The sequence below is a fragment of the Pezoporus occidentalis genome, unplaced genomic scaffold (assembly GCF_034315485.1).
Source record: "Pezoporus occidentalis ecotype Australia unplaced genomic scaffold, CSIRO_AGI_Poc_V1 ctg17, whole genome shotgun sequence".
In the NCBI taxonomy this organism is placed as follows: domain Eukaryota; kingdom Metazoa; phylum Chordata; class Aves; order Psittaciformes; family Psittacidae; genus Pezoporus; species Pezoporus occidentalis.
The window spans coordinates 2706717-2730137 of NW_026913531.1; the positions used below are offsets into that span (position 1 = coordinate 2706717).

The 23421-nt window shown below is 38.7% G+C and overlaps 2 protein-coding genes across 2 annotated transcripts in view; both read left to right on the plus strand.

Annotated features, from left to right (window-relative positions):
- TBC1D15 (TBC1 domain family member 15) overlaps nucleotides 1-9435 on the plus strand; it is a 32559-nt gene extending 23124 nt beyond the window's left edge. The window contains exons 12-17 of the mRNA XM_062613753.1: nucleotides 1782-1882; nucleotides 3141-3240; nucleotides 3617-3714; nucleotides 6617-6733; nucleotides 7296-7382; nucleotides 8072-9435. Coding sequence (XP_062469737.1) covers nucleotides 1782-1882; nucleotides 3141-3240; nucleotides 3617-3714; nucleotides 6617-6733; nucleotides 7296-7382; nucleotides 8072-8278 — 710 coding nt within the window. The 3' untranslated portion in view covers nucleotides 8279-9435. The remainder of the gene's footprint in view (nucleotides 1-1781; nucleotides 1883-3140; nucleotides 3241-3616; nucleotides 3715-6616; nucleotides 6734-7295; nucleotides 7383-8071) is intronic.
- An 8272-nt stretch (nucleotides 9436-17707) lies between these two features.
- The window catches only part of TPH2 (tryptophan hydroxylase 2), a 53041-nt gene continuing 47327 nt past the window's right edge, over nucleotides 17708-23421 (plus strand). Inside the window, exons 1-3 of the mRNA XM_062613751.1 lie at nucleotides 17708-18165; nucleotides 21802-21954; nucleotides 23132-23315. Of these exons, the coding sequence (XP_062469735.1) occupies nucleotides 18061-18165; nucleotides 21802-21954; nucleotides 23132-23315 (442 nt within the window). The 5' untranslated portion in view covers nucleotides 17708-18060. The remainder of the gene's footprint in view (nucleotides 18166-21801; nucleotides 21955-23131; nucleotides 23316-23421) is intronic.

A 23421-nucleotide genomic window follows, 5' to 3' on the forward strand; every position in this document is an offset into this window, starting at 1 on the left:
AACACACAGTGACATATAAGTGAAATTAAAGAACATGCAACACCCACTATTAAAAACATTGTTTAGATGGCATGCATGTATGCAGTGGATAAGTATTCTGTTTTATAAACAAGCAAGAATAATGGAAATATAGTACATTTGACATTGTATCTGGTCCAGGCTTCTAAGCTACTCAAACATTCGTACAATGCTGCATTTAATCCTTCAACAGCAGCTGTAGAGGGATTTGAGTAATGCCACAAACTGCCAAATAGGGAAGGGGACAGAACAGCTGTTAATACTGCATTTTTCTGAATGAATTCCTTGAGTCTGTATTAATAAAACTGATTTTATTCTTTAAGAGGCTTTTAAACTGTTTTGGACAAAATTTTCTCTACATTTGTTTTTAATTGGCTATGTTTGGGGAATAAAACATTTTCTTTTCTTTCGACCTTTTAATTGTTTTCTATTCCTTGTTGTATTTTTCTCCTCCTACCTGCTCCACGGTCTCACAGTCGAGTCTAACCCTCTTGTCAGTTATTCATTTATAATTACGTCATTAAGAAATGGAATCAGCCAACTGAGAAATGTTGTGCTGAACCAACCACCGATGACAGACACAGACATAAATCATGTCCTCCCTTAAGGAGGTGTGCAGCCATAGGGCAGTAGATGAGCTGACTTGAGTGTCAGTGGTACGGTAGTTGCAAGAGTTGGGGAAAAATAAGCTCTAAAGCCCATTGTCCCCCTACTCTTCTTAATTGGGCTGTTAATTACAAACAATGGAGCTGGAAAAAATATTTAAAAGCTATAAGATTTTTAAACTGTTTTGTGTACAACTAAAATTTTCTAGCTATTTGTAACACTGATGTATTGGTATTTTACTCTCCAGTTCAATGTAAGCTTTTCTTCTAAGGCACATGAGTGTTTTACGGCATATGAACTTGATTTACCATTTATAGGCACAGAAACCTTAAGGCACTTCCTTGAATCAGGTCGGGATATGTTTCATACTTCTCACAAGCAATTAATCCCTTTCTCCAGTTTGATAGGTAGTAGTCTTTTTTTTGTTGATAGCTGCTTGATTACGTAGATGGTCTTGGGCTTTGTTTATTTAAAATACCATCCTAGCTGAACAGTCCGACTTCCCTAAATACTGGAATCCTTCAAGCATATTCAGTGCCAGAAAAAAGAAATGCTAAGTGCAGAATTCTACATAAAAGCTATTGTACCGCATGTTTTTTGTGGGATTGAAACTCAACATCTCTTCTTCTCTTTGAAAAGAAAATCTTCAGTTGAGGGCGGGGGAAAGTGGGAAGACATTAATAGATTGTAAATGTCTAGAGGAAAGTGACCAATTCAGATAGAAAGGAGAATAAATACAAGTCTGTATTTGTGATGGTGCAAGGTATATATTTAATCTTCTTGAAAATATCAATATATGCTCCTGAGCTCTAAATGAGTACTTTTTAAATTAAAATTCTATTTTGATGTTAGCTCAGTTTGTATGTTTTGAACATCTGTGTATATTTTGAACAACTCTAAACCTGTGTTTACATGTTTTATATTCTCTGTAGGTTGGCAGAATCAGCTGCTAAATCTTGTTAGGTCTGCTGGATGTTGGTGGTTATTAATACAAAAATGTCTTTACTGGTGGTTGAGTGGGAACACTGTAGTATCTGAACAAACTTGGAATGCTAACATTGGTTTCAGTCATTCAACACCTTGAAAAATTACTGATAAACTGCTGAATTTAACTAAATGCTTATTTGCCTTTTTTTTTCCCCTTTTTCTCCTTCAAGGTTATGTTCAGGGGATGAGTGACTTGCTGTCACCTGTCTTGTATGTTATGGAGAATGAAGTAGATGCCTTCTGGTGCTTTGTATCATACATGGATCAAATGGTAAAAAAAGGCTTTTTTTTAGTCCATCAAACGTATAAGCTACAGACAGCATTTGGAATTAATTTTATTTCATGCATTTCAGTGGGTTTTTTCAATTCTTTTAAAGCAGTCATGTTTGAAGTTATGTTTTCCTTGACTGACATTCCTTATGGTGGGTTTGTGATACTATTACTGTGTAATGCAGACAAATTCAGCTCCTTGGAAGTTCCAAAGTAACTTGGAGACATCACAGATGAATTTGTATTAATTGTGTCCTCTTGCAGGACTTTGTTCAGGATAAGGGTTCCCTGTCACATCTGCTTTTTGGCATAGGTTAAATGTGCCCTGGGTTCAGCAGTAGCAGTCATTTTTCTCCTTAGTAGCTGATGCAGTGCTGTGTGTCTGGCTTTCAGCCTGAGAACAATGCTGATAACATCAATGTTTTTAGTTGCTGCTCAGTAATGTTTAGTCTGACCAAGGACTTTCTGAGTCTCATGCTCTGCCGGGGGGAGGGGAAGCTGAGAGGAAGCAGAGACAGGACACCTGACCCAAACTAGCCAAAGAGGTATTCCGTACCACAGCACGTCATGCCCAGTATATAAACTGAGGGCAGTTACTCAGAAGGGCTGGGTCACTGCTTGTGTCAGGCTGGGTATTGGTCGGCGGCTGGTGAACGATTGTGTTCTCTTCCCCTGTAATTTCCCTTATCATTATTATTATTGGTGGTAGCAGCAGTGGTTTGTGTTATACCTTAGTTACTGGGCTGTTCTTGTCTCAACCAGTGGGAGTTACATTCTTTCGGTTCTCTTCCCCATTCCTCTGGGAGCGGGAGGGGTGGAGCAAGTGGCTGTGTGGTTCTGCGTTACTGGCTGGGCTAAAACCGTGACAAAATGCAATTTAGGTTTTCTACAAACTGAAGCTTTTGCAAATTGTTCATGTGGCAAAAAAGTATGTGACTGATAGGAGAATACAAAAAAGATTGTCTTTTGGTTTGAGTGCAGTGGTGCTGCTTGGAGATACAGAGCATAGGCTAATATAAAATCATCACTTATTACATACAAATGCGTTATCAAAGAAACATAATTCACTGCATTAGTTAAACCTTTCAGCAAAAGGCAGACATTTCACGAGGTAGAAGTACAGTTAAATATCCATGTTATATACCTGAAGGGTGAGAACCATTTTTACAATAACAGAACTTTTTTAAAATTAAGAACAGCTGTAAATATCAAAGTTGTCATTGACAAAAATGACAGTGCTAATGTTTCATTCCATGCAGCATCAGAATTTTGAAGAACAGATGCAGGGGATGAAGACACAACTAATTCAGCTGAGTACTTTGCTGCGTTTACTAGACAGTGGATTTTGCAGTTATTTAGGTAGGTGTATTATTCATGCACACTAACTGAAACAATTTACTGCATTCTGTATGCATTGATGTCCTTGCCAGTCTTTAAACATAATTCCAATCGTAATATATGAATACAGGACTTAAACATTAAGAACGCCTAAAAGATTTCAGTAATTGCTTCGTGCCTATTGAAAAACATGGTCCCTTTGTTGTGGATGTTAAATATATGCCCTCCTCTGGCAAATATGTTTGATTCTGAAACAGGACTACTGTCTTAAAAATCAGTGGTATGATTCTGTACCTGTAAAGTGTGTTTTGTTCTGGGTTGGTTGGTTTGTTTGCTTTTTCCCCCTGTTGTCTTAACCAAATTTGTTGTTTATGAAATGTAACACTTTTATTCCTAGAATCTCAAGACTCGGGCTACCTATATTTTTGCTTCCGATGGCTTCTTATCAGATTTAAAAGGGAATTTAGCTTTCAAGATATTCTCCGACTCTGGGAGGTAAGATGATGTTTCATTGCACAAACTCCAGCAGTCTTTGGACTTCAGACCAAAAAGCATGGATCATTCTGCAAAGTGATTAATACTCTGATAGATATTAAGCTGATTCCATGCAATGAGCTGAGGACAAACTAGCGTATGTTACATGTTTTTAGCCAAAACAGCAACCTGGGAACTCAATGAAAAATACTCCTAAGAGCTGGTGGAGATAAACTGGCTTTTTCAGAAGGTTTGGACAGGGTCCTTCAGATGAGGGTCTGAAGTGGAAGTAGTATGTGGAGAGTATCGATTACCTTTGACTGCAGAACAGCTTATGCTAGAAGAAGCAGTGTGTGTGTCTGGTTAGTTCTTTGATATTGGTAGTGCTTTATAGATTAAGTGTAATGAAGCACTTGCAGGGAAGTTTCTATGTTAGCCAAAACCATAAAGAGGATGATGTCAGAAGTTCCAGTTAATCTTAATTGTGAGGCCTCAAGATGCCAAATAACATGATTTAAAGCATCCAAATGTAGAAGTTCTGATAGTTCCAGGTTAATGAGTTCTTTTTTTTTGATTTAGGTAATCTTGGAATCAGATGGAGTAATTCAGGTGAACTGGTATTTTTGTTGAACATTCTTTAGTTCTTTATTCCAGGAAAATTGAGAAGTATGTCAACAGTACCGGTTTACTGTCTAAGATGCATTTAACAAGAGCACAGTATGCACTGAAAACTCCCAAACAAGAGAATAAATGTTCAGATGAATGGAAGGAGTATTTTCTAGGACATAACGTCCCATTGAGTTGTGTTGGGGAACAGAAGGGTAATGAAAAGAACGGGACGGAGATACATAAAGTTCGTACTATAATGAAAAATAATGTTGTTTCTGGTGTAATGGAAAATAATGTTGATGCTTTTATTCACTTTTTCCACTAATGAAAAAGTACTCGCATAAAAAGGAGGACCAGTATTTAAAACTGTCTAAAGTAAATCTTTTTTAGCTTTTTATTATCCTTTGGTGGAATTTACTATCACAGAGTAATGAGGTGGTATTCTAACTGAAGAGGACTAAAAAGTTTATTAATAACATTCATAAATAAGGGAACCAAAATGTACAAAATCAAAAGAATTCTTTTATTCCAAGGTATAAATGGTAATGATTTTTTTGGAGATAAGGTATCACCAATCTCACTTCCCCTCCTCAGTGTGCTATGTCATCTTAGTATGTTTTTAAAGACTAATTTTTCTTTTTAAATTGACAGTGGTATTTTTATTTATATAGTCGCAGGCTAGCATGTTTTTATTGCCTCTGTTTTAATGTGTGTATACATCTGCATACAGAAACACACTCTATTTCTAGCTCTCAAGTATTTTTTTCTGTCTTAGGAAGGTGAAGGAAACCTATTGATACATCATAGTCTTGTAGGTTCTTTCTAGTATGTCATAATGTGTGTTTACAAGTATTCTGTTTCTTTGCTAGGAGATACGGAAGAGAGGGGCTAACTTTTTTTTTTTTTAAAACAAGCTAATTAAGGAATGGTGTTCATGTTTTTATGTGAAAGCTAGTGTCACCTTTGTCACAGTTGGAAGTCCAGCTTCAGTTATGAATAGGAAACAAGTTTTCTCTTCGTAACTATGCCACTTCAGTGGTATCAGTGGGTGTATGTGTGGGATTTCCACAGGCAAGCTGTAGGCATAGGGGAGCATTTCGCCTTTGTAACCAGCACAGAGAAATTAACAGCTTTTTAGGGTATTTCAGTCTGAGCAAAGTTCGTGTGCTTTTTTGTAATAGCACATGAATTAAGGGAACCCATTTGAAAGCAGTGTTACCCCGTGATGTATTCACTCGCAGAGGGTGGAATGTGGAGAAGAGGAGGTACCATGTGAGATGCCATTCCCAAATTCTAGGACTTCTGGAGCATTTTTGCTTTAATCTATGAATTTCAGGGGTGTTCTTTTGGATCTCCATTTCTGTCCTTGGAGTTGCCTGAGCTACTAGGGTAGCAGTGGATACTTTTTGCCTGTTCCCATTAGCTGCATGTCTTCCAGTGTTTCATCTCAAAAAAAGGAATGAAGAAGATTGTTCTTTAGACTGGTTATTAGACATGCACATTAGAGATGTGAGATACTAGTCCACATCAGCTGGAGTAGAGGCTAAATCCAAGCCATGTCCGCTTACTGAGCAAGAGCTGTAATCAGATTGTGGTAGAAAATGTAGGTGGTTAAATCATTGTTTTATGGTGCAGCAGTGCACATGCTAGAGAGGTGGCATTCCACCCTGTGTGGGTAAGTTGAGACGCACTGTGTTTGCAGTTATTTGCAATGCTATATGCAACACCTTTTTTTTGGCCTCTGTGGGACCAAAAGCTAATGTGTCTGCAGTAAGTCAGAAGGTAACACCCACCTACCCCCAACACCTGCTGCAAGTACGTATGTTTGGGCTTTTGTAGAGAGGGATTGGGAATAACTTCAACTTTTTTTATAACCATCCCTTCTATAGGGATTGCTGAGCATGATGTAGTTCTACCAATTCACATGTAATGCAGATATATTAAGCCATGCAAATAATTTCTTAGTTTTAAAGACTTCTGTGTAGTTGGTAATTTTAAGTAGGAGGATTTCACATGAACTGAGGCAGAACACACCCATTCACAAGACCGCCAGCTCAGGCGGCTTAACAGCATTATAGTGGACAATCTGGTAGACACAGAGGTCTTGAAGAACCAGAAAAGCATTTGGTGACTCAGGCTAATTTTGGTCACTGATTGGCCAAAAGAAAAATTTCAAGTAATGGTATATACTTAGTTGCCTTCAAAAATAGGTTATTGTTAGTTAAGCCCACTTGGCTTGAGGGCTTATTTTCCAAGAACTACTTTCTGGAGAGAAAGCATAAGCATTTCAGAAGTGGTTTTCATATTTTAACAGGTCATGTGGACGGAACTGCCTTGCCAGAATTTTCATCTTCTCCTTTGTTGTGCTATCTTAGAATCTGAAAAACAGCAAATAATGGACAAACACTATGGCTTTAATGAAATATTAAAGGTACCGAATTCTTATGCATTGTTTGAATATCGATTAACTTTCTGGAGTTAATGCAGTATGTTCTTACTTCCTGCTGGTGTGAAGAAAAAGTGAAGATTTGATGTAGATGGATATATCTTCAAAAGGGTTAAATGCAAACTGAATGTCTATGCATTCAAAATGGTATATTTGATGTGTGTATTTAGGAATAAGATCATTAACAGATCTCCCTCTTAGACTGCTTAATATGCTTTATCTTAATTTTTGCCTTTTCTTCCAGAATCTTATTTGTTAACTCTTTGAAAATGTGAGCTGGGCGTACCTAGGAGGGCCAGATAGTTTTTCACATTTAGAAGTACTATAGATTCCTCTTGCAGGTCTTGGTGTCAGCCAGCTGCTGCATACTGCATCTTTTAGTACCCATTTGTCAGAGCAAATGGAGCTTATTTAGCATTTTATAGCTTAAGGGGCAAGCTTATAAGTTGATACTTACTTGCAGTGCAGTACAGTATTAATGTATTTTACAATAACACATATTTACCATTTATCACATTTTTACTATTATTTGTGAATATATTTTTAGCATATCAATGAACTGTCTATGAAAATTGATGTGGAATATATACTCTGCAAGGCAGAAGCAATTTCTATGCAGATGATGAATTGCAAGGTAAAGCTATTTTGAATGTATCTACTGTGAGCATTTATAGACAGTAAAAATATGTACTTAGCTGTAAGTATGCATGTGTGACTTGCAAAATAGCTAATGACTGGGTATGCTCAAGAATGTGCTGTATCTTTATAGCGCTTATAATCTAGAAGTCTGTAAGCAAAAAGGATTAATTTTACAGAGTAACATCGTTCACTGGGGAAGAGTAGGATCGTGCCTTTTGGTCGTGATTTTGTAACTCCTACTAGTTAACCTCAGTACAAGTAATTTGATCTTCAGTGTGCTCAAGAAAAAATGAGGTGAAAGGTGCATTGCACTGAAAGCATACCAGGCTTATTAGGCAGAAGCTAATAGTTCACTCAATAAAACTAATTTCAGTAAGATGAAGTGTAATAGTTGTTTAGATGTCTAATTTTATAATGAAGAATATATGGTTCATAAGGAATTGATTCCTGAGCCAGACCCTTTTGCTGTTTTTTTGAAAAGCCAGATACAGGAAATGGTAACTTTAATGGAACTAATGCTGAGAGAGATGGTTTCATTACAGCTAAATTCAGATGAATGATTACTTACTACGGCTGGGGCATGGGCTTTGGGGGGATGACACCTCATTGTAAATGTCTTTATTTATTTATTTATTTGATTACAGCAATTTTTAGTACTACTTGGGTTTTTTTCCTGCTTTTTAGGAATTGCCGCAAGCAGTTGGTGAGATCCTGGGGATGGAAAGCAGTTCTGCAACACCCGATTCAGATAATGGAGATGATGAAAGCGGAGCCATGTTGACTTGTCCAACGTCATTATATCAGAGTATCTCAAGACCAGTAATTGCTGCCAATGGTACGAGAGACAGCACTCAACAGATGTCTGAGACGCAGAGCCTGACACCTGCGTAATCACAGTTGGTTACATTGAAGAAAGACTTTTACTGAGCACGTTTTTTTTAAGCACTTGAGAGATGGATATTTAAGTTTGGTGTTGATTAAGCTTTTCAGAAGGAAAATCTGTACTGTAATGCTCTCTCATTAAAGCTTTACAACATGACTCAACTTAACTATTTTTGTAGTTTCTTCTACCAAAATAGCCTTTTGTTTCCAATAACATTCCTTAATATTTTTGTAGCCAAGTGCATTTTTCTTTTTGCTGGTGAACTGGAAATGGATGGTGATTAAGCATGAATTTGCAAATTCTGCATTTGCTGAGCTTTCACACTTACCTATTTAAGTGTGAGCTCTTTGGAGCAGATTCACAATAGGAGCTGAAGCTGCTGTACAAAATTTTCAAGCTGAAGAGATGCTGATGTGTTAAAGAAGGATCGTTTTGTAAATGAATGGGGTTTCCCTATCTCAAATGTTTACAAAAATACTTCAAAGTATTTGTTGCTGGTTGAATGTAGATTTGAAGTGGACATTTATACTTATACAGTTGAATGTCCAAAAACTGAATTTTGTGTAACTGGGAGTGGTTGAACAGTATATTTTTACATTAACATATCTTCCCTTTATATATGCATATATATATTTACACACATACAGACACTATATACATAAATGTTTGTGAATACTAAAGAGGATAATCATATTTTCAATATCTGAATAAACTTGACTGTTCATTCATATGAATCAGTTTGACCAAATTAATGCAAAGCTCCAACTTGTGCTCTTTTTCAGAACTTTTCTAACTGAAGGTAACTTTAATGTGAATACATTCAGTCCTACACTTGAGATAATTTTGCAATTGATTTCTTTCAAACTTTACTAATGTTTATCTTTGCTAATATATTAACTGATCAATTAACTACTTGCCCTGTTTTTATGGCAAGATTATTTGGAGAATTAATAAGCAGATAACTGAAAAAACAAACCACAAACCAAACAAGTAATTGCAATTAACATGAATGCAAATTTTTTTTTTTGTACATGCAAAAGGCAGTGTGAGTTTATTCCATGCCATGCTGATGTCCTTTGACGTTATGTGAAATTTAACATAACTGATTCAGTGTATTTGATATTTGGTAACTATTGTACATATATAAAATAAAAATCAAAGCTGATTTAGTGTTTTTAATTAAATCCTATTTAGAGAAAAAAAATCTAGTTGTCTGATTGTTGATATAAGAACATGAGACAGAGGGGATAACTAACAACGGTTAGTCCATTGATATATTTATTTTGTGAGTAATGAAGAGCAGTGGGAGTATCTTTTTATTGCAGAGTGGAACATGCCTTTCATCTTTGGGCAACTGATATGTGGGATATGGTGGAGCTCTTCTGGAGCAGTTTTACTTCTACAAATGTTATTTGTGCCATCTAAAGCAAATACAAGTAATACAAAAAGGCTTTAATAGATAAATCAAGTTGTTACAGTAATTTGAGACCTGATTAAACTTCTGTCACAAGTTGTGAACAAACACTGGATAGCTGAATTGGTATAGATTTTTTTTTTTTTTTTTAATATCGTCAATGTGCTATCTCTCATCAGTTAATAAGAAATGTCTGATGTGGTGGAAGTCAAGGACTGACAGCTCAGTGTATCTGTAGCCTTTCATTTCCTGTCCAGGAAATTACTGTGAAGCATCGTGCCTTTGTTGGCTGTTGAGCATTGTGCATAAAAGCATTGGAACTTATATAATCAACACTTTGGTTCAGATACACTAAGCAAGTTAGTTTCAGTATTTTTGGAGCACCTAGTTGGCTTTGAAGTGTACTTGCAGAGTGGTTTTGTCAAATTATATTAAGTTGAAACTGTAAGGGGGGGAAATGTCTGAAACAGAAATGCAATGGGCGAGTCTGTCAGTTAACTGTGCATGGTTCTTGGTTATTCAGGATATGCAGCCACAAAAATATCTTGTTATATGCAACATATTAAGATGTTGAAGAAAACCATAACTGACTGAACATGAATATTCAGATGTTTAAGAAAAGCATGTTTAAGTGGATTTCTGTAATTTCTTAGAATGAACAGCTATGGCTTCCTAGAAATACTAGCACCCCTTAAAGTTTGCCTTTCCATTTTGGGTATGATTCTTGATCTTTTCCTCTTTGTATTAAGCACATGAATTTCAAGGATGAGATGTTTGCTCCTGAATTAACAGTGAACAGCTGCTGTGGAAGGCTTGGAGTAGGTATGCTTGCTCTGCCTCCCAACAATAAGATCAAATCCCCCTTGCAGCATATGTTATCTGTAGTTTCCTTCCTGCCAACCTTGCAAAGAGCTGCAATCACGAAGAGCCTCATCCTCCACTGAACTACTCCTGATTCTTGGGTATGAATTTAGCCTAAGCTGATGAGGCAACAGACACTAAGAGGTCTGAATCAGGATCATGATGGCTGAAGAAATGCCAAGGGTTGGAGGTTCTGGATGCACAATTTTGTTTTGTATGTGAATCATTTAGATGGCTTAGAATTAAGAAATATGAACTAGCTGAATGTATTTTTGGTTATAGTTGTCAGGCTATAAAAGAGGCAGTACTTGCTTAGTTCCAGCAAACCCATTTTCTTTTTAATGCTTTACTGGAAGATAATTATCTTTTGGAGTATTTTAAAGCTTTATACTTTTCAATCCTAGCAGTATACCAGTGTTATCTGTTCCAAGGTAAAAATTATGTTTATGTAGGTCTTCTTGAGAGAGCTTTTTCTTAGTTTGCCTGTGTGGGCAATTAAATTTGTTTCAAAAGTACAGTGTTGGGGTCTTTTTCTTCTGTTGGAGGGCACTGGAATGGGTTGCCCAAGGAAGCTGTGAATGCTCCATCCCTGATGGTGTTCAAGGCCAGGCTGGACAGAGCCTTGGGTGGCATGGTTTAGTGTGAAGTGTCCCTGCTCATGGCGGTAGGTCCTTTCCAACCCTAATTATTCTGTGATTCTAAGAGGATAGTTTACAAAAAAAGGAATGTTGGCTGAAGCTTCTTGGAGGCTTGGACCAATGAATATTTATAGAATGTTTTTGATACTAGGAGGTTAAAACATGAAAGGATGATATGAAGTTGCCCATAGCCATAGCCATCACTTGACACATCAGTTGTATTGACTACATTTAGGAAATACATGCCTGTCCTGTTCCTCTGTGATGACCATGCCTGCACCTAGTGAATGTTATAGCCAGTGGCCTTCAAACGTACGTGAAGTGTGGAGGTTTGTGTTCATTGTTGTGAGTAATCATGGAAACTACATGTATGTTATAACAGGTTCTGATTGCTTTAAGAACTGGATGTGGAAATACTGTGTTGCTTGTATTAGGAATTGGGCTTAATTTTAATCTGTAGGTTAATTAAAATTAAGGTGTTAAAGTTCCACAAGCCCAGTTCTTAAAACCTTGAGTTTTATAGTGGAAAAATTTAAGATGCTTTTGGTGCCTCTTCAATTATTCTTTCTTGTTTTTTCTTACATATTACACTGTGAAATTCTGTAGCCTCACTTATTCCTCACTACTTTCAAATGCACTCATTAGCACTGAATCAAAGCTCTCTTGTTGCGACTTTTCAGGAAGCAAAAAAAAAGTATTCTCTTAGGTTCCATTTTTTGATATATTTTAATTCAAAATGTGAGGCACTTTCTCCTCACTTTTCTAAACAATTCTCTGTTACAGGATTCTTGCCTAACATGAAAAAAGGTTTTATTATAAACGATTTGGCATTCAGAATTTGGACAGTGAATAAGTTTTGTATTGCTAGCATGATTCATGCATCCTAGTGTGATGCAAATGAAGTCTTACCAAGTTTGGGACTGAAATTCCATAGGTAAAAAATATCTCTTCTAGTTAGATTGTTCCATGTCAGACACCACAAATAACAGTGCTGAAGAGGTCAGTTAAATGTTAGAAGTGCATCTATGTATTTATTCATATTACAAATGGGGGTAATGATTTGTTTTGGAGATACATTCCTCAGGCTCAAGATATAGTCAGTGTTCTTGTACAGATGCAACTTAAAGCTGGAGTTTGGTCCATGGGCTGTAGAAAACTGGCTGTTAACATGGTTTTGTCTGTGGGTGGCTAAATACTTTAACACATATTTTTCAAACCTGTTGACTTTTCTGAACATTTCCAGTCATTTGCTGGTGCCATCTCTGTCTCTGTGAAAGGCTGCTCTTAGGAGAGAATTTCCATGATCTGCTGTATGGTGGCTGGGATTAAAGCAGGAAATCCTAACCCTTGGTTCTGTGTGTGCAATTACATACTATATCTAGCTCTGCGTTGACATGACTGTATATGAGCATGATAAGGTGATGAGATGCAGATACCTAACTGAGCACTTAACAGACATTTCATATAAGCTTGCTATTATATTTGATTTAAAGATGCTTTCAAACGCACTTTTTATGGTGTTAAAAGATGAGTTGTGCTTCATGTTTAGTGGGACTTGAAAATGTCTGCTATTCAAGTAAGTGATGTTATTGCAGTTCAGGCCTTGTATAAATTAAGCTTGAATTTGATTTTTTTCATTCAAGTGGGGATTTTAAACTTTTTTTTTTTTTAGAGAATAGGTGCAATTTTTTTCATTTTAAATCACTATATTCTGGCACAAACTAATTTTCTGATGAACTGCAAACAAAAAATATATTGTAGGCTGTCACTTTTTGCCTCATCCAAAATTAATTTCAAAATTAAATACATATTTCAAACTGTCCATGTAATTCAAGTATATGAAGTCTTCTAGATGGGTTACATTTGAAGAAATTCAATTATAGTATATATTTGGATTATACAGGTTACATGTACCCTATGTTAACATTAGTTCTCAGGCTGTTTCTATATACATATCTTGTTATTAACCAACTAACTGCAGAGCCCTGTTGTTCAGAGCTTAAACTTCTGCCCAGTCTAGCAGTTCAGCAAATGGTGGTCACTTGTTTTCCCCATGTGGTGTGGTTGACCCAGATCAGCAGCAAGCACCCGCCCAGCCCCTCACCCACTCCCTGCAGGATGGGGAGAGAGTAGAAAGAAGGCAGGATGGCTCATGGATTGAGGCAATGACAGTTTAACAAGGAAGGCAAATTCTGCTCCCACAAGCAAAGCACAAAGAGGATTTCATTCATTACTGCCCCATCAGCAGGCAGATGTCCGAGCACTTCTGGAAAACAAGGCTTCAGCACAGGTTCCTTGGAAAGATGCGTGCCATGACCATGAATGTGCTGGCTTCCTCCTCTCCCTGAGCTTTTATTGCTGAGCACAATGTTATGTGATATGTTCCTTTGGTCAGTTTGGGTCAGCTGTCCTTGCTGTGTCTGCTCTCAACCTCTTGGGGAAGAAGTGAGAGCATGTTAATAGTGTGCAAGCACTGCTCAGCAACAGTTGAAACACGGTGGAGTGTTATCAATGCTGTTTTAGGCACAGACCCAAAGTACAGCACCATAAGGGCTGATACAAGGAAAGTTAACTCCATCCCAGACTAACTCAGTTTGGTGTGATGACACATTCTTCATGGTATCTGAGATCATGTTAGAAAAAAAAGTGAATCCGTCCTGCTGAAGAGGACACTTCTTAAGTGCCCATCTAGACCTGATGCAACATGTATTGCATCTAAGCAACTTGCATTCAGCTATTCTGTTGTTTGTCATAACTGAATAAGATGAAACACCAAAATTTCCAAAACACTTTTTGGTGTATGAATTGGTCCAGATGTCCTTTAGGTTATGTGGATGCATGCCACATTTGGGCTTGGCTGTTCGAGAGCTTTCACATACTCTTCTGGTTATATCGTTAAAGTAACCGATGGAAGAAACCAAGAAAGTCCTTAAAGTACAGATATTTGGGTTCAGAGACTTGATAATTCCTCAAGCAACAAAGCAGTGCAGCTACTGCTACCAGAAGCGGCAGTCCTGGTTCCTTGTTCTCTGTCCAGTGGCACTACCTCTTTTATGCTGGTATGATTAATTTGCGTAGTGTATGGTGAATCACATGAAGGACCTAACAAATTGCAGGCTTAACCAGTTCTTTTAGCCAGATCAATCGTACCACACATTTTTCACTATGAAGTATATACCTGAATATATACATACAGCAAGTTAGTTAAAATCACAGGTTTACAATATTGGAAGGCACTTTTAAAAGCTTGTCAATAACAGAACAGGCTCAACTATCTCCTGCTGAAAGGTATGACTGTCTTCTGCCATTATGTCCATCCATTGAAGGATATGAAAGTATCCATTTGGAGGATAACTTCATAGATCCTGCAGTCTATTAGGCAAGCACTTTTCAGGTGTTTGTGGACCTTCAGGGCAGTTTGAATGATAGCATGTAGCTGGGGATTTTCTGTAACTTCTGACTCTGCCTTCTCTTGTAAATGTGCAGCTAGTCATCTACAAGTAGCCTTTCCCCTGCCAAGATCTGTTTAAATCTTGTAACTGTTACAGCATCCCTGAGGTAGGTGTAATCTGGGAATTTACAGGTGGTCTCGACACAGTCACTTAGGCTATTATTAAATAGTACAGGAGATGAGGGTAGGTACTTATGGCTGTTCTCTGTACCCTTTCATTTAGCAGTGAAGCCACCCTTTTGCCCAATCTATTAGTTCTATCTGGACCTGGTTCCTTATCTGTCTTGTGAGAATGTTATGACAGACCATGCCAAATGCTTCACTACCATCAAGATGAATGACGTGTATTGTTTTCCCTTGGTCCACAGAACTGTCATAAAAGGAAATGAGATTTGCTTGGCTCAATTTATTCTCAGCAAATCCATCTTGACTGTTTAATCATCTGTTATCTTCGAGGTCTTTACAAACAATTTTGGTACTTCTGTTTTCTCCAACAAATGAAATTAGACTGGTCTATAATTCTTCAGCCCTTCATCCTCCCCACTATCTTCTTGAAAATGGACATGATTTTGGTCTTTCCCCAGTCTTTTGATGCTTGTCCAATCCCTGAGTTCTTGAAATAGTTATTGATGGCAGAGATCTAACAAGCTTACTCTGTAAGCGTAGTGTCTGTGCCAAGTCATTTGCTATCCCAAATATCCCAAATTTATCTGAAATATTCTCCAACATTGTTTCATCTTGTTCAAAGCTAAAACCTTACCTCTCTGCCCTTCCTACTAATTATGATAGAACTATGGTCACAGTTGATTCTTTCAGCAAAGAATGATGTTAAAAGCAAAGAGCATTACATACTTAGATCACTTAAAGTTTCTTTTGTCCTTTCCTTGTGTTTGGTAGTGGACTAATACTTCAATTCTGATGGCTGCTGCTCTATTTATAAAAAAAAATCGCTTTGAATGTCCTATACTAATTACTTTGAATTTTGCACTGTAGCCTTTGTCTATGTGTTACGCTTCCTGTATTTAGTAGCCTGGTACTAGTTTTTATTTCCTGTAAGCTTCTTTTTGAATTGAAGGTAATGACCAACTTATGATAATACTAGTGACAGGGCAGTAGGAGACTATACTTCCTCTACAGTGAAGCAGTTTCCTGATGAAACTTTTTTCCCTGAAACAAGGAAAGAATTGTCTTTTTGCTCTCGGTTTCCTCCCCTTGGGGGCTGTAATAACTGAATTTATTGAAGTCCTCTTTTCAGTTTTTGCTTTGTTCTTCAGCAAAAAGAGAGTTATGAAAATAGAGATTTTTGAATATCTGCTTCAATGAATTTTCAATTCAAGGGAGAAGCAATCCCTCCATGGGATTAACAGGCAGACAGAATAGTTAAAACAGTTCAACCACTTGAGTCTTCCCCACCTGTGGTGTAGTACCTGGTGACACAGGGTACCTTTGTTTTTGCATTCATGAGTCATCCTGAAGAGGTTATGAGCAGAAAACCTTTGCCATGCTCTAGTTACCACACAGAGCTGTGATAGATAGCAAGGCTACTGGGTAGCAGGGTCATTGATTTGTCTGATGTCCCAGCTGCAGGGCTAGCATCTAACAGTAGAGGAAATCATGCTCTGTCATGATGGTAGGAGAAAGTAGGGCTTGGTTTCATCTTTGGAGCAGTTGGAGAGCACAAAGTAATCTCACTCTCATAAATTGTTCAACTGCAGGAACTGTGTCTGTGTATCTCAGGCAGAGCAGGTAGGAATATAAAAGTCCATACCTGCTTTCCCATCATTAAAAATAATAATAAACATGACTGAGAATGTCTCTTGCAACCTCAGGATATGAGACTGGGCTAATACATGAAGACATGCTTTCCTCCGACTGGGAAAAAGTAAAACTTTGTAGTTTAGTGTAATAAAAATGATTGGTCTGCATTACAGGAGCAGGTAGAGGAACCAAATATTACTACAAACTTGTTGTCAAGCAGAAGAAAAGGAGCCTTATTACATTTTACACCTGCGAAACGCTGGAAAAGTGAAGCTAAAAGGGTGTGTTTCAGGCTTCCCTCTGAATTCTGAGGCAGCTCAGGAGTAGCTCTGTCCTGGTCCTGAACATAACACATGACCAGCCATTTTAAGAAAGGGATCATCTAACTGACAATGACCGGTTTGGACTGGAAACTTTTGCTGATTTTTGTTAGTTGTGACGAATGGGAAGATTCCATGATACTCCATGGATGTCAGGTATTTATTCAAGTAGCTCATGAGGAAGTTTTGGAAAATGGAAGAAGTGGGAAGGAAAATTATAGGGGAGAACAAGTGCAACGGTGGGTGACAAAATGAGCGTTTGACCTCAGAATGGTAGTGTAAGAGAAAAATCTTAAGTCAATTTTGTAAGTAGATTTGAGAGACTAAGAATGTACCTTAACACTGCAGTCGTTACTGTTTCAGCAGATGCCTTCTGCGCACTCAAAATTTCTGAGCTAATAGTAGCCTTAAGCAGTAAACAAATTCTTAAAAACAAACAAAAGATCCCCAAATCAAACATGGAAGCATACAAACACCCCCAAACCAAACACCATGTCCAAACCCAAGAAACTTTACCCTGAGATGTATTTCAGAGGCAAATGAAGTTGTCATATAAATATAGATCTCCAAAATCCGTATGGGGCTGTTTTACCCCCATAGGTGTTTAACTGCTTTACTGATGTTGTGGTTAGTAGAGGTTCTCAGGATTGCAGTCTGGCCCTTACACAGCCAAACCACAGCCAGTGCTGCCTTGATGGAAAAGCATTCTCCAGTTAAGCATTCTCTCTCAGTTGAAGTAGGCTTTGCATGTTGCTTATCACCCTTAAGTACATCAGGTATGTTAAGGTTTTCACTGCAGGATGTCATTTTTGTCCCTTAATTCCTCTTCTCTGAACCAGCCTGTTTTTCAAAGCAGTACTATACAAAAGGGAGAGATGTGAAGGTTTACATCGAAGAATCTCTTACAGTGTACACACAGCTCTTCCGTGCGCAAAATCGGCCTCTACCCTAGGCACTCTGTCACCTCGTCCCCTCCGGGCCCTGTCCCCGCACCGCTGAGGCCGTGGCTCCTCAGACCCCTGGGCAGCGCCCTGGGCTGCACGCCCTCCCCTGCCCGGCCGCAGTAGTGGGCAGGCTGGTTCGGCTTCTCGGGTTGGGTCTTAAGCGGCTCGAAGGCGACGGCAGCCCACGGGTGCCCCTGCTGCAGGGGAGCGGCGGGGCTGGGCCGCTCCCCGCCCCGGCTGAGGTAAGCGGGGCCCGTGGGCGTCGCTGGCGGCGGCGCTCGTCACCCGTTGACGGGTGTCCCCTAATCGCGTTGCCATCAGCCTCCGCCGGGGCGTATAAAAGGGGCCGCGGCGGGTGAGGCGTGCAGAGCGCGGCGCTGACCCCCCCTCCGCCGCCCGGCCCCATGCAGCCCGCCATGATGATGTTCTCCAGCAAGTACTGGGCGCGGAGGGGCTTCTCGCTGGACTCAGCCCTGCCGGAGGAGCGCCCCGCCGTCGGAGGATTCACCGTGAGTGGCGGGGTTGGGAGCGGCGGCAGGCCGGGAGCGGGAGCCGCGGGTCGGGTCGGGTCGGGGCCGGTCCCAGGAAGCCGACCCCTTCCTTGTAACTTTCAGGGGAAGGGAACAATTCTCCCGCGGTTGCAAGGGCCGGTAAAGCCGACTTTGCAGTATAAATCGGTCCATGCTGCCTTAAAAGTGTCGTTAAATAACTGTAAAAGTTTTGTTAGACGTACAAACTTTCCAGCAGAAATGAACCGGCTTGCTATAGGAATAATATAAAAGCACTAGGATGCAGTTCAGGTAGCTTTAAGTGCTTGAATTTGAAAGGCTTTGATTAGTTCTCACGACTGTACACACCAGCAGAATCTGCCCTTCCAAGACACTCAGACACACAATACATAAAGCATTCTTGGCACTGTGCAGATCACACTGCCTCGGTGCCTGTGGCACTTTCGTTGCAGAGCAGCTGGATTTGGGGTTTCCCAGCTTCTGCCAACTCGCAGGGACACAAGGACCTGTGTGAGCACTGTGCAGGGGATGTGCATCTTCCCTGTTGGAAACCCTGTCAGGGGGGAGAAGCAGTTCTCTGTCTGTGAGGTGATGATAGCAGTGCGACAGGTGATCTCAGCCGTGGGGTAAACTTCTGTATACTCACTGGTAAATGTATTTGAATAGGTGTACTTTAATAGGAGTAAAGAATGTTAGTTGGTGCTAATAATGTCATCTGCTTTGAATATGTGAGATGTTCAGGATTATGAAGTTTTTGCCTCCTGTACAGTTTTGCAACACATGAAAGTCCAGATCACTTGAGAAGAACCAACAGAATGCACCAGTTTGTACCAGCTGTGAACTGGCTGGTCATCTTCATAGTAAAATGTGAAATATCCCGATTTGAATATGCTTTGCTTCACTTAGAAATACTGAATTAAATAGGATAGATTTGTTTTACCCTCTTTAAATTTGAGTTACTTCACTGAGTTCTGCTATAGATGACTTATTCCTGAGTACTTGTGCTTGCTCCAGGTAATTAATTTTCATTATGGAATTTGATTTGTTAGCCTCTATTTAGTTATGAAGTGTACTAATGAGCATGGCTGATAAGGTTTTGAGTTCAGCCTTCTCTACTGTGTTCATAACAAATAGGTTTCTAGTTTTTATATGCTTGAAAGGGGTTTTTAGCCATCACTTTGGGTAACGTTTGCTTGAAAGCATTACGGAACCTGTGACAATCTTGGAAGGTGCCAAGTGCTCTTGTTTCCCAGAGGAGTCGATGGTGTTGAGATTCTCAGACACTCAGTTGACTACATGATCCTCAGTACAGAACTTCTAGGAAGCAGCACGCAGTGAAAAATCATGTATGCTATAAAGGTAGAATCTTCGTCACTTCATGTGGAGGTTGGGTGCTTGATGGACTCAGCCAAATCCCAAATATTGAAGTTAAAACAAAAGTGGCCATCCCTTAAGCTGTCCCTGAGGAAACCTCCTACTGAGCAGAATCCTGTAAGCTCAATTACTAAGAAATAAACATGTTTGAAACCTTTCATATATCATTCTAAAAACATAAATATTTTTCCAGATGGTTTTCATGAAGTTTAATAGATGGTGAGAAAAGACCACAGAGACTTTTTGGCATGTCCAGTAACTAGTTTAAGAGTGGCTGGTTAACCTGTGCCATTTAAAGAGTGGGTTGTTGTAAGATTATGCATTTTAACTAGCTCTTTTTTTTAAGTCAGTGCATTCTTGTACCTTAAAAGAAAATAAATCTCAGAAGATCCAGTGCGAGCTGACTGGATAGCTGTGAGCTCTGTTCAGTAGGGGGAGATATTTCAGAGTGGACTAGCATCAGGTAAAAAAGTGAACCATCTGACATGAAGCATTATGGATGCCTTAAGGCATATGTGATTGAAATACCTTGTCACTGCCAGCAACACCCATTTTTAAGAAAATCACTTTATATAATCCATTTTGAAAAGGAATCACGCTGAAACTCACTAATTTTTTTCCTGGGTCACAAAGCACTTGATACTTGTACTTAAAGTTGAGAAGAAACTTCTTCTCAGTGAGGGTGATGGAACACTGGAACAGGCTGCCCAGGGAGGTTGTGGAGTCTCCTTCCCTAGAGACATTCAAAACTCGCCTGGACACATTCCTGTGTAACATTATCTAGATGTTCCTGCTCCGGCAGGGGGATTGGACTAGATAATCTTTCGAGGTCCCTTCCAATCTCTAGCATACTGTGATACTGTGATACTGTGATAAAAACTTGTGAAATCTAGAAGTACAGGGAGACTCTTTGCTAAAGTCCATTGACATGGGTCCACAGATTTTCACAAGTGGATAGCCTACCTCTAAGGAGAAAATAAGAACAGAGATTTAACTTGGCTTCCATCAAATGTTATGAGACCTGTTTAAAACTTCATATTTGGATTATTTTCTGAAAGCTGCTTTACTGAAGGACAGTTTCATTCACATGCAATAGTTGTACATGATTCTTAACTTCTATCTTCATGTATCTTTAGTGACTCTATTATGGATGATAAAAAAGCAGTTAGTGTCTCACTGGAGATTTGATTTCTCCAGGAGGCACAACCTGGCTACTGGAAAACTCGGGCTGTTTTTTGAAAATCATGGTTGATATTATAACAATTCTCTATAAATGCTGTACTATTGGCATCTCAACAAGATATTTAAGATGAGAAAATTACATTTTTTTGAAAATGCTGACTTAAATTTGGCTTAAAGCAGTCTTTGACCTCCAAATTGTGAGAAGAATGTAGAAGTGGCCAAGGATGGTGTCATTTTCTCTATGTTTTTGAGTTCCTGGTCCAGCTCATCTTCAATGGGAGGTACAGTTTTTTACAATGAGAACAACCAGCCATTGAATAATCTCCTCAGGGAAGTGGTGGGTTCCCCACACTGGACACTTCTAAAGACTCACCTGGACAGGGTGCTGGAATATGTTGTCAGGACTGTGCTTTTGCCAAGAAGTGTTGGACCAAAACATCCTTGAGGTCCCTTCCAACGTGGTGTTCTATGATTCTGTGATACAGTCTATGCATGTTTCTGTCCTTGTTTGTATAATCAACAGAGGTTTTGGTTTTCCAGGAAAAATGGCATTACATGAGACCATTAACTGTACTAAAACAGATAACATAAAGCTTGTGTTTTAAATGTGATGATTAATACAAACATACAGACCAGTGTAAATTGTATTGACTGAAATAGGATCACTGAAATTTTGCAGTGCAATTTCGCAGCAATATTCAGGTTAGAATAGTGAAATAGCATCACTGCAGGCTTTGCAGTAATTTAAATAATCTCCATTTGCTTTATATTTATTATTAATGATAGCATTGCCCTAATAATATAATAATATTTGTATCCCAAGCATTCCTATGCTTTTCCTTAAGCTTTTTTTTTTGTGGACTGGCCTCTTACATGATCATCTCTGATAGCTGCCTTTGATATGTGATTCTGGTAATGTAAATTACCAATTTACAGGTAAATGCATTGCCATTTAAATTAAATCTGGATGAATTCCATTTAGCTACTTTCTAATAAAATTTTCTCTTTGAGTAAAAAGACTTAAATTTGGGAAATGCCTGTTTGCATCTGAGATGATGCTGTTTCTTTATCCATTTGTAGCTAAACAGATCAAGTTCTGGGAAGAATGAAGAAAAGAAAGGGATTAAGGGAAATGGCAAAGGTGAATCTGTTTCTGAAGGTGGAAAGACAGCCGTAGTGTTTTCCTTGAAGAATGAAGTTGGTGGATTGGTGAAAGCTCTCCGACTCTTCCAGGTAAAGCTTGCAAATCATTACGCTGACCAGACTGAGGAAGGCTATTGAGGTCAGGTTATTTGTTGGTATAAATCTAATGGACCATGGCAGAAGGAATAGAGTGCAGTTACACTTTGCAGGATTGAATAAAAGTAACTTAAAATTTAATGGACCATTCAGCAAAGCATTTTGGGCTTGTGAAGGGTTTTCTGGAATGTGGTTTAAGAGCAATACTGATGTTTGTGCCATTTGCTTTAGATTTCTGGTGTGTGATTCTCAACAATGTAAATTAGATTTGAAGTTGTCTGTGCAGGCCACAATGAAAGGAGGCATTTTCAGAGAGAAGTTCAGAATCTAAATTATATACAGTCAAGTGGTGGTGGCAGTCTTGCTGCAAGACAGTGTTCAGTCATTAAGTTAAATGCACCTTTAAGTGCTTGCAGGGTCAGGGTTTCATGTGTCTAACTAGAATGTAAATGGTGAAGTATTGGTTCCCATATGGATCCCCATGCAATATACAGTTTTTGGTCAGTCTGCTGGTACTGCACGTAGTCTGCTTGACTTACTAATGATTGAAGAGGGCTTTGGGGTGTGTCTAAGGACAGTGGAGGCAAAGCAGTGTGATAAAAGTGTTAGGTTGTTAAGTCTGTGCAGTGCAGTGAAGAGAAAGTGAGCACACTCGAATCTAGTTAAATTAACATTATTATTATGTACATTGCCTAATAAAATTGCATTAGAATTTCGTGTTTATAGCAAATGTAAGTATAAAATTTAAGCATAAAATGCTCCACCCCTGGCAGTGTTCAAGGCCAGGTTGGACAGGACCTTGGGCAGCATGGTCTAGTGTGAGGTGTCCCTGCCTATAGCAGGGGGATTAGAACTAGATGATCTTAAGGTCCTTTCCAACTCAAACCATTCTGTGATTCTATGCAAGTTATAATCCTATACTTTCTTCTACAAGAGGTTATTTTGATAGATGAAATGAAATCATTAGTTAACTTTCTTCATTAAGAATAAGTTTTATTTTTACTTTCAGTCTATAAATTCTTCTGTTATCAGTATTGTGTCACTAATTGCGTAAATACAAAGTAAGTACTTTCAATGCAAACACATTTTAATAATTAGGAAAAGCTTTAATGAGGAATATGCCTTCTAGCTGGTATGTCTGTATTTCATCTGTTATTTCATCTTTCCACAGGAGAAACATATAAGTATGGTTCATATTGAATCACGAAAATCGAAGAGAAGGAACTCGGAGGTGGAAATTTTTGTGGACTGTGACTGCAGTAAGAAAGAATTTAATGAACTAATCCAGTTGCTCAAGTTTCAAACGAATATTGTCTCTCTCAATCCACCAGAAAACATCTGGACTGATGAAGAAGGCAAGGCTGCTTTTGTATCACTTGATTTAGACACTGACAAACGTTTTGCACAAGTATCTGCATAGTCTTATATGCCAGTACATTCAACTCCCATTCTGTCTTCTGC